We start from the raw sequence: 20,775 nt of genomic DNA, 5'->3' as shown, positions 1-20,775 counted from the left end.
AATAAGGCATTAATATGTGCTTAATTACTACTAATAAATGGCTAATATTCTAGTAATATGCATGCTAATAAGCAACTAATTAAGAGACCCTAAAATAAAGTGTTACCAAGTTTTTTTATCAAATAAATGCAGCCTTGGTGAGCATAAGATGCCTCTTTCAGAAACATTAAAAAATCTTACTGACCCCAAACTCACAAAAGGTGAATTTTTAAAAAAAAGTGTCTAAAAAGTGACAAATAAGCTAAAAAGTGATGAAGTGAGATACATGATATATCATGTAATCTTAGTCAAATGAAGTAATGAAGTTCACAAGAGAAGTAGCGATGTCCAGTCTCAGTAGACTTTAGAAGACTCATATTGACTGTTTTTTTGTGATGCTTTTATGACTTTATGGTAGTTTTGTATTCTTTTTGGCTCTTGAAAGCTCTCATTCCCCATTCATTGTAATTGCATAGAAAAGTGTGACCTCAAAATAAGTAGATCTTCAAAATTTCTCCTTTTTTGTTTAATGAAAGAAGAAAGTCAGCAGGTCTGAAATGAAATAAAGATAAGTACAAGATGACAGAATTTTCATTTTGATGGGTGATCTAATACTTTAAGAGCAAAAAAGTGAACTATATTTATGTGAAGATTCACCCTTTTGGGCCAGTCTGACAGACAGACAGTCTAACACTCTGACTGATCTTTGTCAGAGATAAATACAGTATGATGATGTGGGTACGGCAGCTCATCTGGTATCCTCAGCTGTCGTTTTACCCTCTACTTCAGCTGCCGCTGAGGTCTGTAGATGCAGAAACTGATGCAGTGCCAGCTTGACAAGCCACAGACACAGAGGAGACATGCTTCAGTGACCAGAACGCGCACACACACACACAAACAGATGCAAACAATTCAAGATCACTCTGAGCCACTGAGATATTTAAAAGCAAATGTCAGAATTCAGATATCTATCAGCTCAGACTATCACCTGCAACTTTTACCTCTTAGATTTAACTCCTAGATTTTCACACATTGGGCTGTCTTGGCAAGTGATCACATTAGCTTGCCTCATATTAAAAAATTCTCTAAAATAACTAGAAGAAAGAAACATGGTGGACAGTATGTCTTCATAAGAATGTAATTGGTGTCGTAAAGGCAGTGAGGAAGTGGTCTGGTGACATAAGGGAGCCCCTCTCATTGCCACTGGGTATCGAAATGTGAGGAAGACTCTGTAATAATATGGATTCTGCCTTGTGAGAGTTTGAATAGAGCCTCTGCAGGAGCCGGGGGAATTCATCGTGTGCGTCATAGCCAGCGCAGAGGGGAAGAGATTGATTTTAAACTGGATTTTGCCTAGGCAGTCGAATGTGTGTCTCTCTCATTGTGTAGACAGGAAAGTTTGTTCATTTCTCCAGTCAGAAGGCATGCAGCCACTTCTTGCTGCCAAAAACACTCCTCTGCTTTTATGCGATCAGTGCAAGGCTGGATTTACAATAAGCTTTTTTTTTTTTTCTAACACGATAACAGGGAACACAGATTTCATAGCTCAGCTTTTGAGTCTTTTGTAGACTGCACTATCTGCATTGTAGACTCATTTATTTTATTCAGGTACTGGTTACAGAGCAGCTAGGACAATCAGGCAAATGATAGTAAGTGAAAATTCACTTCTTAGAGGTGTAGTAATGTTTATTTTAATGATAATTTTGATAAACAGAATATTTTATTAAATATTTCGAACTTTTGCTTCTCTAGTAATGAAGGCTTACGCAATGCACATTTTTGAGCTGCAATACTTTTTTTATTTTAATAAAATATTTTAATAAAAATTTTGATAAGCAAAGTAATTTTTCATAGATTGTTTTTTGTTTTGTTTTGTTTTGTTTTGTTTTTTGTTCAACCTCTGGCATCTCCAGTAATGACTTTCACTTCCTCTGGGCAGACATAATGGAGGCATTTGCATTATTTTGAGGTCTCTGAAACAAATATTTATAGTCATTGCATGCAGTCTACATTGGGGGCTACATAGGGACTACACCAAATACATGTGATAGCAAAAATTGTTTGCAGCGAGAAGAAGGAATTGGCACGCATGGGAGCAATCTGTGGAGACAAAGTATACTCATAAGTGTTTTTTTCTTAGTGTTGATCTGTTTAAAGAACACAGAGAGCCGAGTCTTAATTAGCTTCAATCTAAAAGTTAAATGAGACTCCCAGGTGGCTTTGCTAGTTTAAGTGTTGTCTGTCCGGACTCTGCAGTGGAGATGCTCCACTCACAGATGGTGGCATGATTACTAATGCAGCTCTGTCCTGTCTGCAACCCTGTCATTTTTTTCTTTACAAAAGTACACTTTTCTCCACAAATTTAGCTATTTTATACAACTGTCAGCTAATTGAAGAGTGTTCTATATTCACCCCAGTCGCTCATAATTTTGCCCAGAACATGCCTCCCCCAGAGTTCATGTTGTGCAGACCTGTAGTTAAGGATCTGAGCTGTTAACCAAAAGGTTGTAGGTTTAAACCCAACAAGGGACATTCCATTAACCACTGCCGTTTTGCCCTTGAGCAAAGCACTTAACCCCAGGCTACTCCAGCGGGACTGTCCCTGCAATAAGTGTTCTGTAAACTGTCTTGGACAAACCCAAAAGTTTTGCGCATTTCTGACTCAGTGTAAGGATGTCTGCGAATGAAAAAACTGCACAAATCTGAATAAATAAACAAATAGCAAAAAAAGACATTTAAAACGGTTTATCTAATTCTTGTTTAAAAGTAACATGTAAAGAATAAATTGATAAATCATTTTTAAATGCAGCATCTTCATTGCATTTTTACATTGCCTACTCCAGTTGACCCCTCCTGACTGTGTCTAAAAACAGGACCCTCTTCCCCAGTCCAAATGAAATAATCATCTTGATTGCCCTGTAAATAGAATTGTCTTCCTCCTCGCTCGGGAAAACAGGAACCCCTCTGCAATTAAATCGGCACAGATTGGCGGTGGTCTTTACGAGGCATCAGAAATCTCCAGCCGACTGCAATTTTCACCAGAGGTTTGGCACTCCCTTGATGGCTCCCTGAGAGGCTCTCAAGGGAAAGCCCTACTATTCATTGTAATTAAGAAATTTCTCCACTGCCGGCAGCGAAAGGCTTTATCGTTCATGCTTCAGCACACTATACCTACTGTACTGTAATCCCAGCTAGCGAATGGTCCCCGCAAGCAGGCTGCTGTCCAAAATATGCTTTAGACACACTGCAGCTAAATACAATTGTGACTCCTCTTCTGAGTGCTTAATCCTGCTCTGTTCACACAGAGATTACATGCAGTGGAAACTCATGTGAGGTTCACACATGCAGTATATAGTAACTGCACTAAAGGAGGGTTACAAAGATAACAACAATCATTTGTTTGTAATTTCAAGTTTTTGTGTGAGATTAAAATGTAAAAGTATAATATATAATACAGTATGTATAATGTCAGTATGTGCTTTTTAAACCACTTTTGTGATTTATAAACATGAAGTAACACTCTGACATAATGTGCGATATATGTAGTCATGAAATTAAAAAAAACAGGTGCTCAGATTCATTTCCCAAACATTTAAATTGAGACAATAAATATAAATAAAAATTTTGTCAAATTCATACATTATGGTCCAGAGAGAGCACATTGTTTAAAAACAAAAGGCCACTTTGTAAATTTTAGTTTGTGGTAATTAACATTTCGTTCATCCATCTACATTACCATTCAAATGTTGAGGTCGGTGCCAAGGCTGCATTTATTTGATTAAAAAACAGTAAAAATAGTAATATTGAGAAATTTGATTGCAATTTAAAGTAACTTTTTTTTCTATTTGAATATACTTTAAAATATAATTTATTCCAGTGATCACAATGCTGAAGTTTCAGCATCATTACTCCAGTCTTTAGTGTCACACGATCCTTCAGAAATCATTCTAATATTCGAATAGAATTCTGATTTCAAGTAGCATTATTGTAAATTTTAAAAACAGTTTTATGCTTGATATTTTTGTGGAAACAGTGATATTTTTTTTCAGGATTTGATTAATATAGAACAGCATTTAGTTGAAATAGAATTTTTTAGTAACGATGTAAGTCTTTACTTTCACAAATTTAATGCATCCTTACTGAAATTCTTACTAAAACATTTGAAGACATGCCATATCTCTCCCTATGCATGGAACAATCCAGAAAATGCATCAGTCAGCTAGCTAAGCGTGAAATGATCCTGACATCATGATTCAGATATTCTGCCTGAAGTTGAACTGTGATTAATGTGCTCTATCCATCAGCAACACCACCGAGGGAGGAGGAACGTACATTAAAAAGTGCTGCAAAGGCTTCTGCATCGACATCCTGAAGAAAATCGCTCGAAACGTGAAGTTCACCTACGACCTTTATCTAGTGACCAACGGGAAGCACGGCAAGAAGATCAACAATGTGTGGAACGGCATGGTGGGAGAGGTGAGAAGATTTCAATAGTCAAATCTGCCGATGAGATTTGTTATCGAACGCTGCTTTTCCATTTACAGAGCTAAACAAAGGTTAGATTGAATAAAATGTTGTTGTCCCTCTCTCTCTCTCTCTCACGCTCTCCACTGGAAGTAATTTTGTAACAGTCAAAGCCTGATAGCAATCAAATGTGAAATTGGGGAAAAGAGCTAGATATTTGTTCAATTTGGATCCAGAGGAAAAATGAATCGAAATATCCCAGGTGTTCTTTATATAAACTTCGAAGCTTTTTGACTAAACCACTGTGTCGTCTTGTCTCCTTCCACAGGTGGTGTACAAAAAAGCAGTCATGGCCGTGGGCTCCCTGACAATCAATGAGGAGCGCTCAGAGGTCATCGATTTCTCCGTCCCCTTCGTGGAAACGGGGATTAGTGTGATGGTATCCCGTAGCAACGGAACCGTCTCCCCTTCAGCATTTTTAGGTAACTATCTGCAGGGCACAGCAGCCGTTTTCTTGACGATCGTCTTAATTCCACCTGTCAAAATATTGAAGTCTTCCCACCAATCAAACCCCAGATTCGACAGGCCGATAGAGTCGCCCACAAATCTGCTGAAGTGGGCCACTTTTAGATTCATAGCACCCTGAGTGCTCCTTTATGCTTGATGGCACTAGATCAGCAAGCCATTATTTAATTAGCATAAGGCCAATAATTACAAGGTCTGAGAAACTTCCCCAATGGACACTTGCCAGTTTCACATTTGCTTCCCACAGTAAAGCTCTTTAATCTCTTCAGCTTGTCTATAGTCACATATCAAGCAGAATGCCTGGATGATAGGCGCTGACTGTGACTTTTTTCCCCGATCTACCTGTCTCTCGCTCCTCCTTCGCCGCAGAGCCCTTCAGTGCGTCTGTGTGGGTGATGATGTTTGTGATGCTGCTGCTGGTGACTGCAATGGCTGTCTTCATGTTTGAGTACATCAGCCCCCTGGGCTTCAACAGGAATCTCGCTCAGGGCAAAGGTAGGTAACTAGTACTCTCAGCTACTCCCTCCCTCCACGGTTCCTCCTCCGTTTCCCCTGCAATGCAGTCGGTCTTTCAGTTTGAGACACACTCGTAAATCCTTGCCCTGCTCTGATAGAGCGTCTCACATCTGCACCACAAACCCCTTGTTCTTTTGCAAAGCATAAAGGCTTAATTTATACTTAATTTCAAGTGCTGAGTGGATTCGGGCTCCGAGTTAGTTCAATAAAGTTCAATTCATTTTCATTTGATTCAAGTGGATCAGATTTAATTCATGTAGCCTCATTTGGAGTGCCTTTGTTACGTGGCACTAAAAAGCATTTCTTCTTTTGTTAGACGACTCATTTAAAGCTTAGATTTTCAAAAGGGAGGCACGTCAAAGCAATCTAAAGATAAATCAGCTGTCTATTTCTACACCCACCTTACAAAGTCCCTTACTTCTGTGTATTTATCGTAGTGTTCCATGGTGTACTCTTGCATGCAGTTTCGCTTATATGAAAACAAAAGGCCGATGAACTGCTCAAGAATATGAAGATTAACAGCTGAGCAGCAGGGCGCTGTACTTTGGCTTTATTCTGTGCAAGTGCTCTAATGACCGTGAAGAGGGGAGATTATGTTATTTCTGAAATTAAAGAACTGAGAAAGGCTTTGGCATGAATGAAGGATGTAAATGAAAACGCATCTTCCGCAGACCCCCACGGACCATCCTTCACCATGGGCAAAGCAGTCTGGCTGTTGTGGGGCCTGGTATTTAACAACTCTGTGCCTGTGCAAAACCCCAAAGGCACCACCAGTAAATTCATAGTGTCCATCTGGGCCTTCTTCGCTGTCATCTTCCTGGCCAGTTACACTGCCAACTTGGCTGCTTTCATGATCCAGGAGGAATTTGTGGACCAAGTGACAGGTCTAAGCGACAAAAAGGTAAAACAATATTTATACAGTGTTCAAATGTTTTTGGGCTCTGTAAGTTTATTTATTTATTTATTTTTAAGAAATTAAAACTAAATTAAAGACTTTTATATTTGAAATATGTGAAGTTTTATCGAAATATATGTCTATTCATCAAGATTTATTACGATTTACACAAAAACTGTTTCAACATTTAGAATAAAAATAGGAAATGTTTCTTGAGCAGCAAATCAGCATATTAGAATGATTTCTGAAGGATCATGTGACACTGAAGACTGGAGTAATGATGCTGAAAATTCAGCTTTGCCATCACAGGAATAAATTACATTTTAAAATATATTAAAGTAGAAAATGGTTATTTTAAATTGACCGTTCGCAAAGAGCTTGATTGACAGGCAATCTGACCAATCATAATGCCGAATCCGCCATTTTGTCCGACAGCTACGGCCAGAAACTAACAATAAATTACATTTTCTACCTATTAGATTGTGTTTTATTAACATCTACACCTACCCCAACCCTAAACAATAATGCAAAAACAGTAATTATTAATTATAGTAATTATAATTATCTTTGCGTCAAATGTAAAAAATATTTCACAGTATTACTACTTCTGTATTTTTTAATCAAATAAATGCAGCTTTGGTGAGCATAAGAAACATTAGAAACATTAAAATAAACATTTAGTAATATTCACATTCTTAATGCAGTTTACCTATATATTTATAGGTAAACTATAAATAGGATATTTATTGATAGATTATGTGGCAACGTATGTGTGTGTGTCTCCCAAAGATCTAATGAAAGCTTCGCCACTGATGGCAGCACAGTGGTTTCGATCCTGTAATAGCGCAACAAAGTACTTTGACCTTTGGTAAGATGTTGCAGTCTCTGCTGGGTATTTACTACAGTCTACAGTGTTTACTTTGCAAGCTTGAAGTTTTGTCGGGCGCTGGATGTTTTGTTCATGAGGATCGTATCCAAGACTAACAAGTGCTCCTCCTTTACATGAAAACAAAGACTTCACAACTGATCAGTATTTATTTCAGAGAGAGAATGCACAAGAATCTTTCATGAGAATTCTGCACCACGCCAGCCTGCTGCTGTGAGTGTTGGATGGCAATGAGCTTGAGCCTTCTTTAAAATTATTTGGATGCTTGGAAGGTTTAAAAAGGACTATGCGTTGCATTGCAGAACTGGTCTGTGAAGAGAAAAACAGAAGAATAAAGACTACTGCTAGCCTATAGTATAGAATAGAATAGAATAGAACAGAATAGTATATATTTTCAGGTATTTTTTTTTTTTGGTGGTGGAGCTAGTCAAAAATATGGCAAAACAAGTGAAAATCTGAACTAGTAACCCATCCTGGCAAGTGTAAAATATCCTGTTTGAAAAGAATCTCTTCAATCACAAATAAAAACAAAGCCCAAAGCTGTTTCACATAGATTGTGAACTCTCTTATGTAGCGGTGAGCTCTATGAAAGTAGAATCATTTGTCTTGATCAGCTTGTCATGGGACTTTTTGTTGGTGTTTTACTGTAAGCTCAGCATTTTTGAATGGTGTAGAGTGTTGCGATGCACAATTTCATCCACATAATACAGAGAATTGTGCAAGTCCAAATAAGAGTAGATGTATGAATGTGTATTTTTCCTGATTCCCCAAAACATAAATTTTTATTTTATTTTATTTTTTTGCCTATTCAGGGACTGTTATTTGAAATACTTGAAATATGGCTGCCCGGTAAAAATAAATAACCATAATGAGTCAAGCACTTTGAAAGAGTGCAGAGGCAAGAAGAGAGCAGCAGGTGTAGACTGGCTCGAGAAGAGCTCCTCAGCTACTTGTTCCAGACAAAAAGGGCACTGTTTGGCATGTAATAGAGAATAAATGGTATAATAAAACAGGCTCTCTAAAATAGAAGTCAAGAGGAGAGTTGAATTCATGTGTTATATGGGCTCGAGGAAAAAGAAGATATGAAGAGCAAGAGGAAATAGCTTAAGATGAAGCCTCAGGCCTGCACTCATAGCAGAGCCACAACCCTGGTCAAATAGTCAACAAACAAACACATTCAAACACATGTCCAGTCTACTGGCAAAGTGCTTCTTTTCTACGGCACATTGGTCATATGAGTGATGCAGAATGGAGTCTAAAGAAAAGATGAAAAGAGATTCTTAAGCAAAGCTGCTGGGCTTAGTTCTGTGATGTTAGGCCCTTATCAAGCGCATATTAACTTAGATCCAACTCCAGCCCTAAATACCCACCTGGACTACTTATTAATGAAGTTAGTGATAAATTTAATCAAAATTATGCCAAGAGAATTGGTACACTCTTTTAAAAATGATTCTAAATGATGTTTTATTAACAAGGTTCGAGGACCACGATCAGATAATCAATCAGTCTGGCCCAGGTGGAGCTCGTCAGCTAATCACCTTAACAAGCACAATATGTATATATATATGTATATATAGAGCCAACTTACCTCTGTTCCACGACAGTTTTCCAGCATCCTGCCTCCACCCCAACTCCTCACTCTTAATCTAATTTCATCCCATTCTTGGGATGGTTGGGGGGTTCTCTGGGTTCGGGCTCTATTCCGAGCTCGGAGCCCTCCCTCTGTACAGCACGCCAAATATGCTTACTAATTGCTCAATCATATTATATGTTAGTGCGAACTCGTGAAAAGGTTTTTTTTCCCATAGGAATGCCATAGAAGCATTCTGGGTTTCCCAAAGAACCTTTCAGTGAACAGTTCTTAAAAGAACCATTTTTTTTTTCTTAGTGTAAAAATCATTTAATCTAAAGAACCTTTTCACGCTATAAAGAACCTTTTTGTGCAATGTAAAGGTTCCATGGATGTTAAAGGTTCTTTGTGGAATCCAAGAAGCTAATAAACAACTTGCATTTTCAAAAGAAAGCAGCTGTTCATAAATACTTGCATTATGATTGACGATTAGATTAAGAAACTCCTCTCAAACATTACTCCATTTAGTGTACAATGATGTTTACAATATTAAATGTGCAAAACTAGAGGACCCTTTAAGTTGTCTTTTGCTTTTTTAGAGATTTAAAATTTCTTATTGTTACTGTACAATATGGTCTCTGTACGTAACTTCTCCAAAGTACTAGGAAATGAAAAGTTCCTCGTAAAATCAAAAGATCTGGGTTGTAAAACACTTTTGGTTCTTATTAGAAGCAGTAATTTTAAGAGTGTGAGTGATAAAACTCAGTGTTCAAGTTTTTATTGTTTGTATTTATTGCCATGGAAGCGTTTTATTTCCTGCTGTGCTTTTATTGATCATTTATTTTGTTTTTTTTTACTTTGCAGTTTCAGAGTCCCTACTCCTACTCCCCTCCTTTCCGCTTTGGAACGGTTCCTAACGGCAGCACAGAGAGGAACATCCGTAAGAATTACCCCGACATGCACCAGTACATGGTGAAGTACCATCAGTCCGGGGTGAACGACGCGCTGGTCAGCTTGAAGACTGGGTATGTATAGCACACCCTCCCTCACTGTGTTTATCCTGTCAGTCTGAGCAGAATGGGTGAAATAGTGAATGAGTCATTGTTTTTGCTGGCATATAATTGTCTCACACTAAATGCTGGCCGTGCTTATTTAAAGTGGCATAGTTATTATAAAAAGGGGCAGTTCACTAAAAAATCACGATTTTGTTATTATTTACTCATTTTGATGTTGCTCCATATTTATGTATGGCTTTCTTTCTCAAGCGCAAAAACAAAAGAGTATCCAGACCGTAATCAAGCTACAAAATGTCATTAAAAATCATATGATAGCTTTGTGTGAGGTGAGCTTTGTGTTATTTTAGTATTATATTAAAAAATTTCCTATTACATTTTAATAATTAATAATTGTAGTTTTTCATATTACTATTAAGATTTCAGTGTTCTTCAGTGTTGGTAATTGTAGTTCTTCAACACTTTTTAAGTGTACATTTGAATGTTTTTAAATTAATAGTTAACTAGTTAATAATAACGACTCTGGGAACAGACTGAAATATATTATAAACTCAACATTTATTATAAACCCCTCCACCATCATCACAGCTGAACTAAAGGAGGATTGTGGGTCACTGTGTCCCTATCACAATGATTGTGTCATGAATAATAAAACCTCAGTTCTAACAACACAAGGAAGTTTTGCAGTTTCTGTTTGATAAAAATGATCAAATCAATGATGAAAAAATAGCCCTAGTTCATTTTTTGACAATTTATGTGGTTACTAAGACAATTCAGCTTCATATAACTGAAATACAAGCAATACTGCCATAATACTGAGTATTATGAGGTACAGTGAAAGAAGCACAGTAGATCAGCATGAGTGATATTAAACAGCATTCATTATCTCTCTGAACTGCAGCAAGACTGTGTCTTTGTATATTAGCAGATGGGTACAGCACAGGCACAATATTAAATTACCTTACAGTATATTAATAAAGCGTAGATGATTTCTTTTGGAAGTGCTCGGCATCATTTCTCACAGCTTGGCATGTCTCTACACATACTGCAGATCCACCGTTACAAAAGAATCATTGAGCAAATCTACTGGATGTCAGCGTGATCCCTGAGTTACATTTGACATTCTTGAAATGTCAGACAACCAGACTAATGAGTCTTAGACAAAGGCTTTTCCAACAGAGAGATCGAGTTTGACAAGCAGCCCACCGTGGCTCCAAATGCCAGTTTGTAGGTGGGGTCTAAAGTTGTGCGCACATAGTGCGATTTTTGTCACGTTTTTGCTGTTTGAGACAAATTTCAGAGATCGTAGGAGATTTCTGCCATGAGCTGGTCATATGATGGCTGTCTAATGAAGAAGCACAAACTGAGGTTTTACAGTATCTACAGTTTAGCATGAAAAAGAAAAAAAGAAAAGAAACAAAAGAAAATAAATGCTCTTTTAAGTTTTTTTTGTGCTTTGAGAGGTGCAGTTGAGCTTATAATATTACATATCAGTCTTTTTCCAGTTTTGTTACTGGCAACTGAAATCAAAACTATTAAAATTTGTTTTTATTAAATAAAATGAATTAAAATAAAACACTAAAATAAAATAAAAACCATCTGGACTAAAATTATTATTTATTTATATAGTTTATATATTTATATTGTGAAAATTGTGCCTCACAAGCACCAATGAGCAAATTAAAGACAAAAATGGCAATTCTGTAAAGTATGTGCCCTTTTTATTTCTTACTATTGAAATGAATTAAAATAAATTTTCTGCTCCCTTTTGCAGACACCATTTTGACAACCCCTTGCATTAAACATTAGGTTGAAGTCAATCAAATAGCTTTTATTGCTCTGTTTTTCTCTCTGTTGCTTCTGGTGTGATTGCACCCAGTGCTGTCTCTCACCTTAAGCTCGTGACTCTGCGTCTGCATCATTGCTGTAAAGTTAAAATGTGTTATGATTCATTTGAGGCTTTTGGTGACATGGCAGTGGTGTTAAGGCATGAGAATGACTCATAACATTTACCCCTCTCTATTTGCCATCTGAATAGTGTCTGTGTTCTTTCTTTTCACCAGTAAACTTGATGCCTTCATATATGACGCAGCTGTGCTGAACTACATGGCCGGTAGGGATGAGGGCTGTAAACTAGTGACCATTGGCAGTGGCTACATCTTCGCTACCACTGGCTATGGCATCGCTCTTCAGAAGGGTCGGCCTGGAAGCGCCCGGTGGATCTGGCCATTTTGGCTATTATTGGAGATGGTAAGTTCTTGCATGCCTGGCAGCAGTCCAAAATGCTGTGCATGTTAGAAAGAACAAATTGAGAGACGTATAATCCCACTGAGATCACAGTTGTACAAGCACTAGTGACCTTTCCATGGAGTTCCCAACATAGTACTATAAGGACATAAATCCTTATTAAATATGTATGTTTATATACCTATGCAGGTAGTGAAGCACACCATTCCAGGTTATGAATGGTGTAGGTCTGAACATGCTCTATGAATGGTCACAAAAATAATATTTATAATACTGGTAACACTTTATTTTATGGTGCCCTTGTTACACATGTAGCAAATTAGCTTAAAAGGGAATTGTATATAAATAATTACAATTAATTATGATTAATTACAATTATTTATATCGGCTGACAGTGATAACTGTAGCAGAATTAAATTGCCATCAACTGATCTGGTCGTCCAGCGACCATTCAGTGTAAGTTCATATCAACTCTAAGAAAGGATATTTTCGTGGCTACAGAAAATACTTTCTTAAGTATTAATGCATTAGAGCATGTAGCGAGGGTCAAAATCGTAAAGGGACATTAATTTGCAAGGCAGAACCAGAAACTCATGTAATTTGTGCACACAATTTTTATTAACTAAACGCTAACACACATAACTAATCTAAACAAACAAACATACATACACTCACACGTATATACAAAAGGGGAGCTAAAGTGGATGAATGAAGCCATTAGAGAAAACAGAATGCAGTTATGGAAAGAGTCAGCTAACCACCTGAGTTAAACCATCAGTGCCATTTATAACGGGGTCTATAATTTATACTAAATCTCTGTTTAGTTTAGTTAGATGTACCATACTTGCACTTCCACGGCTGTTGGCGTGTGTCTGGAATGCAGTCTCGAATTAAAAGTCTTGATGGTTTCAAGGTTTTGGACTCGCGATCACGTTCTTCCGGGTTGAAGAGTGATGAATTCCACAAGCTGTTATTCTGGTTCTGAGGTCCGCGGAGCTTTGGTTGAATGGAAAGTCAAGGCCGCAAGGCCTGGCGCAAAACTTAAGTTTCAGAAGAGTTCTAGCTCAAATCCCTCTAGGATCTAACAGAACCGCAAAACTGAGATATGTTGGAGCCCACCGGGCACGCCGGTACTGACTCAGGCTCTCCACACGGGCAGCAGTCCGGAGATTTGGCAGTAGAGTTTTTGCAGAAGAAACCGCGGGCGGAACTGTGCGTGAGCCCTTTAATTTCCAAGTGGGAGTTTGGAAATACTGGGGGGGTTTATGACTCTTTGTCTGAGAGCATGTTAATTTACAAAGGGGTTGGATTGGAAGTTTTTATACAAACTATTAAAGATTCTTAGGACATTAATATGTTGCATAAGTATCAACATGTAATATTCACTCTCACTTAGATCATCTGAAGACGAATTGATAGAGACCAGACATGTTAATTAGAGTGATATTAACTAGTGATCTATCAAAAGCATGCATAGAACAATATACAATACACAAAAACATATACAAGAACAGTAATAATATACACAATGATCTAATGATATGTGTGCTCATTCAAAGAAAGGTTTTTCTATGAATTAATTAGAGAAGAGTCCATTTTATGGCATTATGTCTTTTTCCTAAAGGGGATATGAAGTGAGTGTTGCTCGGCCATTTGCATTCCTTTGAGCAATAAAACTAGTGTTATCTGATGGGTTGCCATGGGACCAGAGGGGCCTGAAGTCCTTGACAGTCCTACTGGCTCCGGGTATGTGTATTGGGTGAGGGGTCTGTGACCATTTGTTAATCTAATAACTAATTGATTTGTTAAATCAAATGCAAAATTGTGTGTCTGATTGGTCCAAATGCTACACACGTTACATGTACATATTATTATAGTAACAATAAATGATGCATAATTACATGCAAGTAACCCTAAGCCAAACCCTAGTCCTAACTCTAACCGTATAGTAAGTACATGTAGTTAATTAATATTACTCAGTACTTAAATGTATAATTACACTGTAACAAGGACACCTTAAAATAAAGTGTAACCATAATAATTAATTAAATAACTATATTTTCATTATATATGAAAATAATATTGTCATGAAAAATGTGAAAAACGGGACATCCATATATTTTTTACCTCTAAGGAAACATGGGCACATTATGTGTCAATGACTCATATTCATAGTTATGTGTGCCACTGTCTCCATGTTGAAAATAAGTCTGTTCCTTATTTGTAAGTCACTTTAAAAGCGTCTGTTTAATAAATAAATGTAAATGTAAATGTCTACCCTAAAGAGATTTTATGCAGTGTATTAAAGCCAGAACTAGAATGTGTTGTGTTCATGCAGCAATGTCCATCTGTTAAATTATTTTGCCTACTTTTAGTTCAGGGATCTTCCTTCATAGATGTCTGCAGTATTTCTCTCTCTCCATACTATATGCTGTGCTTCACAGTAGTGCTGTATGCCGAGCATGAAAAATGACAGAATTATCCTCCTGGCAGCTGCACCTTGTAGAGAAAGAGAGAAAAAAGGCTCAGATGGTGCTAACATATGGCTAAAGCTTGAGTGTATAATTTTACTGATCCTCACTTTGACATGTTAGCGCGTGGGGAGATCTGGAACAGGAGGATATGTCTGTGGACGGTAGTAGTGCGGCCCACTGATGTGTACATGAAATGGAAGACAGAGCTGATTGATGACGTGGGCCTGGGCGTATGCGTCTCTCCTCAGGTGAGATGGAGGAGTTGGAGGCTCAGTGGCTGACTGGGATCTGCCACAATGAGAAGAACGAGGTAATGAGCAGCCAGCTGGATGTGGACAACATGGCTGGAGTGTTCTACATGCTGGCGACCGCCATGGGTCTCAGCCTCATTACCTTTATCTGGGAGCACCTGTTCTACTGGAGACTCAGATACTGCTTCACTGGCGTCTGCACGGGCAAACCTGGCCTGCTCTTCGGCATCAGCAGGGTAAGGCTTCCATTCATACAATCATCCGTACCTGGACATAAAATGAGGGGAGGACTCCCTGTTACATGTATAAAATGTATTTAGTGCATTCTAAACCGGGTCTGTAATCATATGCATATACAGTAGAACGAAAGGCATAAAGAAATGAGGGACAAATAATTTTTTAGATCAAGCAATAATTGGCTGACCCCCCATAACACTGCAGTAGACCACCTAGAGGTTGAGAACCCACTGTTGAAGACCCCTAGTTTTGGTGTTTACTGGATTGGATCGCCCTCAAAGTTATTGATTTTAATTTCATGCCATAAAAGACCTCCTCAGTCTTGACAGTAGGGACAGCCAATATCACTCAACCTGACTTCTGAGAGTGTCAGTGGTAATCCAGTTAGCATTTGAGCTCAGTTTTTACTCTGACATGGGCAGTGTTTGAAAGAAAAAGTTTGTCAGAAATTTGATTTTCGACCACTCGTTCCATGGCCAGGGAGCTTAAAATGACAGCGCAGCAGTCTGTTTTGACAGCATGATCTCTAGCACAGCCAAAAGCTCAGTATGCCTTTGTTTAGTTTTGATCCCCGATGGGTTTGTGTACGTGCTGTCAGTGTGAGAATCTGGCGCCTCTGATTAGCATCTTTAAGGTAATAAAATGCTGGTGTTGGAGAACTCAAGCATAACTTGTGTAAGTGTTTACTTGTAAAAAGAGATTCACAGAGATAGTAAGAGGAGAGGATCATTTTTAAAGGAAGTGTGCCTTTCAAAATAACCCCCTTGGCAATTCGTTTTTACATTTGACTGCATCTGTGTCACAGGCTTTATCTATGCCCTAATTAAAAACTTCATAAGTGCTCTTTGATCACACTGATGGGTACATTTGCAAGTCACAGACATCATGGTTAATGTATGAATATTGAGCTTGATTCACTCTTTTTTTCCATAGGGTATATGGAGCTGCATTCATGGCGTTCACATCGACATGAAGAAAAAGTCATCTGACCTGGACTTCAGTCCACAGTCCAACATGCTCAAGCTTATCAAGTCCGCCAAGCAGATGACTAATATGACCAACCTCAGCGGCTCCAGGATCAACTCTCCTAAGCGTGGCGGTGAATTCATGCATTCGGCGAGCCCCATGATCATGGACATGATGGCAGAGAAAGGGAACTTCATCTACACTGACAACCGTAGCTATGCCCAAAAGGACATCTACGGAGACTCCAGCGACTTGCAGGCGTATCTGGCCAACCGCCACAAGGACCATCTGAACAACTACATCTTCCAAGGTCAGCATCCCCTCACCCTCAATGAATCAAACCCTAATACCGTAGAGGTGGCGGTGAGCGCGGACACAGCCCAGACCAATGCAAAACCCCGAGCTCTGTGGAAGAAATCTGTGGATACTTTGCGTCAAACTCAGGGGCCTGATACCCTAGACCCCCGTTTGTCCATGAAGAGTCAGAGGTACCTGCCAGAGGACACGGCACACTCGGATATCTCCGACTGCTCAAGCAGGGCCACCTCCTACAAGGATCCAGACAATAACAAGCACCTGAAGCCCAAGGATAACTTAAAAAAAAGATCGATGACGTCAAAATACCCTAGGGATTGCAGCGAAGTAGAGCTGTCCTACTTAAAAAATAAGCAGGGCGGAACGGGCCGGGAGAAAATCTACACCATAGACTCTGACCGGGAGCTGAGTCTGCACTCAGAGCCACAACACTACAGGGAAGGCAGAGGCCTGACAACTGACGATTTGGATTTTGGCGAAATTTACTCAGACCACAACGACAATTACAGGAAATGCGACCAGCCCATCATCCATCTCAACAGCAGTCCCCTCCATCAAGGCGACTCGGACCTTCTGCCGGACAACGTCTACAACAAACACTACAACGTGAAAGAGAAGAACCTCAGTCCTCACGAAAGCAACGACCGGTTGAAACAGACTCATTGCCGGAGCTGTCTTTCGAAGGTGACCAACTACAGCACGGGGCCGTATGCCGGCCTACGCTCGCCGTATAACCGGTGCGAGGCGTGCCTCCACATGGGCAACCTGTATGACATCAGTGAGGACCAGATGCTGCATGAGGCCATGATCAACCCTAGCATGCACCACGATGACATGTTTAGCCACTACTGGCCTCAGACGGATGGGCCACACGTGCAGAGGAGGAACAGACTGAGGCTCAGCCGTCAGCACTCCTTTGACAATATCATGCTTGAGAAGCCCAAAGAAGTTGACCTGAACCGTCCGGCGCGGAGCGTCAGCCTAAAGGAAAAGGACCGCTTCCTGGAGGACAGCCCTTATGCAAATATGTTTAACATCAAGGCTGACAAACTATTCGGCAGCAGGTCCATGCTCTTTAACCGAAACCTGGAGGAAAGCAAGCGTAGTAAGTCACTTTACCCCGATCACCCCTCGGACAACCCCTTCATGCAATCTATACGGGATGACACTCGCCTGGTCCACGGCAGGAGCTCCTCGGATATTTACAAACAGTTGGCTCCCATCAAAGCTAGAAACGAGAACAATCTGAGGTCCTCCGTGAAGTCCACCACTTCATACTGTTCCAGGGATGGTCAAATACCCAATGACATGTACATTTCAGAGCATGTAATGCCTTATGTAGCCAACAAGACTAGTGCATACTCAGCTCCCCGGGTTCTCAACTCTTCGCAGTTTAGCAATAGACGAGTGTATAAGAAAATACCTAGTCTCGAGTCAGATGTTTAATGCTTTTTTGTGTAGTTGAACTATTTACTCACTTAGAATGCCACAGTCACCTACATCTACAAAGTACCCGAGATATCGCTCCTCTTATACGAGCACTTCCCAGAGGTTTTCAGCATTTTAAAATGCCTTCTGGGCAGGTATCTGCAGAAAGAGAGTTAGTCAAGTGTAAGCCAATAAAATGTGATCTGGCATGGAAGTTGTTCATTATCCCCAACACTTGGCCTAGCGCTAGTGTGTACTCGAAACGCTGAGTGCTAGGACAGATGTGCCGCTTCAAGTCCGACCTGAAGCTGCGGTGGGCCAAAGCAGATAGGGTGGGGTTTCAGGTATTTGGCCCCACGTTGCATGTGACAAGAGCGTATATGTATCTGATGGACTGTGGCTGGAATAGTTCCTGATCTTAAGGCAAGCAAGGGTATTTCATCCATGGCACTCAGCAATTGCATTTTTGCTTTTATTACTATAGACTTGGGATTTTTGGCATTCTAATCCCTATTTAGAATTTAGACTCTTCTCTATCTTATTTGGTAGCACAATAATCATTAGTTAACCACCCACCTCTGCTTTATAAACAGAACTTCTATATAACTGTCAGGAATAGATTTATTTTGCATGTGTGTTTATTTCTTGTCTTATTTCGGTTGAAGATATATTTATATTAAGGTGATTTCGTTCGACAGCTGAGGTGGTCATCTGTGCAATGAAAACTTGACCTGTATGTAGGTTGTTTGACTGGGAATATTGCGTTGATCCTCCATTTCCAGATTGTGGGGAAGTTTTTGCGATGGAAGTTTGTCTCACATTTATTTCGTTCGATACTTCCATCCCGTCACTGTACACTGTGAAACCGAATCAGAGCATCACCTCTCGAAGACTGTTGTTTACTGTAGTTTGGCGGAGCCTCGCTTCGCTGTTGTGATCCACTCAGTAAGTGTAACGAGGGCCGCGTGTGAAGCTTGAAGTCTGAACTAGAGCATTGGTTTTCTGTCGCAGTCCGTAACATGATCAACACGCTATTCGCATTGAGGACTACCACGCAAGACCTTTGTTCTGCAGACCTATTACTAAACTTTATACTGTACAGACACACTCAATGAACTCCATGCAATGTGAATCAGAACACATAGCCAAATTGTGTATTAGATCAAATACCTCAGGATGGTTCTGTGTCATTTTGTGTAATGTTTTCTCTACACCACCTAAAGGCACATTCACATTGCATTTGGGCATGTTTTCCTCCACTCCGCTATGGTTGTCCGAGGACTTCCATTGCAGTTGCGTTTAGAGAGAGGATCTTTCAGCCATCTTTGAAATGAGCTTTATGTTTACGACTCCAACGTTTGTTGGAAACAGGATGTGTATCGACATGTTGTACGACTGCTCTTGCAGCTTCCGCTCTCATATCAGACTTGGTTTCTTTGAACTTCCCCAATAATGTGACATAATTCACTGTACACTTGTCTTGAATATGTCATCACTGTCATAATCATGAACATATTCATCATATGAAGTGCTGCTTTAAGAAGCTGATGTGCGTATGCACATGTAAAATATCAAGGTCTTGTAATCATATATGCCATACATAGTTTTTACTCTTTGCAACTTGTTTTTCAGTTATTTTTTCACCCTTGTAATAACCCCAGTCTTTAAGGAAAATGTATTTTGATTACATGAACATGAATTATAATAATGGCATGCAACTCAATTGTAACTCTTTCTATGTTTTTGTTATGATGTTATGATCACAAATTATTTGTAACAGGGTGCAAATATAGCATATATATGTATATATATATATATATATATATATATGGAAAGAAATGATCATTCATAGTGCAGAGCTGCTCTTTTGGGGAAATAAGCAAGGTATTAGCCTCTAGTATTAATCTCAGAGCCACATCTGCATTGATTTCGTATCCTTTGTGAGGCGAGGTGAATATCCTTGCTCTTCCTCGATTGGCAGGTGAAAACATCACCAGCTGAGCTTTCTGTATCTTACCTGTCACCTATAGCCAGACTTAACCTATAAAGAGAGAGAGAGAAAAAAGTCATTTTTTCGGGTCTGCTATCCCTCCAAAGATATGAGGTCTTCTCTATTATCTATGGTTTGCTGTAAGAATATAGCTTTTTTTAATTCCTCAAAGACTTAGCAACTATTTTGAATATATGACACTTGTAAATTGCTTGTAAATTCATACTCAAATAATTCATGAAAGTTACGAAGATACAGAGTAAACAATATTTTTTGTGTGGGTTTCACAGGTCTGTACAGTAGCACTCGTTTTCTGTAGCGTACGTACGAGAAAATGACATCACTCACAAGGTCTGCATCGAAATGTCACCTTACGAGATTTCAAAGTCTCCATGCAGTTTGTTATCAGGGATTGTAGCCCTGCAGTTTTTTAAGCTTGAACATTTCAGGGCCGGGTTGGGGGTTGGGGTTGGGCGTTGGGACTACAGCTATTGCGGCAGATTTTTTCTAAGTAAACACTGTCAATCCACTTGAAGGTGAGCTTGGATCAAGCATGCCTACAGATCGATGTGAGGAAAACTGGCCTCTTTGGTTCACAGACATGGACCGTCGTGAGACTGCAGGGTACGAATCCATCCTGCTCATGAACCAAAGCTCTGTGGCCACTATAGCGTGTCGTTTAGGCCGCCAAACTTCTGGGATTTTTACACAGAAACATCTTGAAAACCAAAATGTACTTTTTACTTCATCGTTCTGTATTTGTGGAAGGTTATCAGAGGCAGTCGGGTGGAACAGTGCAGGTCAGGTATTGATTGCAACGGGATACAGTTTGGGAACTGTGTGGGATTATTTTATGTAGCAGTTTTTGGCTAGGCAAAAGCCATCCATAGTTTATTAAAAATATATTATATTATATTTTTGGTTTTATTTACCTCTCATAGAATAGTACACAAATGTGAATTTAACGTAGCTCAGATGCCGATTATTTCCATAAGACGAGCTAGACTAGGCAAAGTACC

General features: G+C 39.3%; 1 protein-coding gene across 1 annotated transcript in view; it reads left to right on the top strand.

The window, feature by feature from the left end:
• Positions 1-19,538, top strand: part of grin2aa (glutamate receptor, ionotropic, N-methyl D-aspartate 2A, a) — a 128,497-nt gene extending 108,959 nt beyond the window's left edge. The window contains 9 exon segments of the mRNA XM_058771626.1: positions 4,284-4,455; positions 4,772-4,925; positions 5,338-5,463; positions 6,156-6,385; positions 9,700-9,860; positions 11,912-12,045; positions 12,048-12,098; positions 14,818-15,056; positions 15,991-19,538. Coding sequence (XP_058627609.1) covers positions 4,284-4,455; positions 4,772-4,925; positions 5,338-5,463; positions 6,156-6,385; positions 9,700-9,860; positions 11,912-12,045; positions 12,048-12,098; positions 14,818-15,056; positions 15,991-17,784 — 3,061 coding nt within the window. The 3' untranslated portion in view covers positions 17,785-19,538.
• The last annotated feature ends 1,237 nt before the right edge of the window (positions 19,539-20,775 follow it).

The sequence above is a fragment of the Onychostoma macrolepis genome, chromosome 03, assembly GCF_012432095.1.
Source record: "Onychostoma macrolepis isolate SWU-2019 chromosome 03, ASM1243209v1, whole genome shotgun sequence".
NCBI lineage: Eukaryota > Metazoa > Chordata > Actinopteri > Cypriniformes > Cyprinidae > Onychostoma > Onychostoma macrolepis.
Note: the sequence above shows the minus strand (reverse complement) of the source record. Positions and strands in the feature narration are given on the sequence as shown.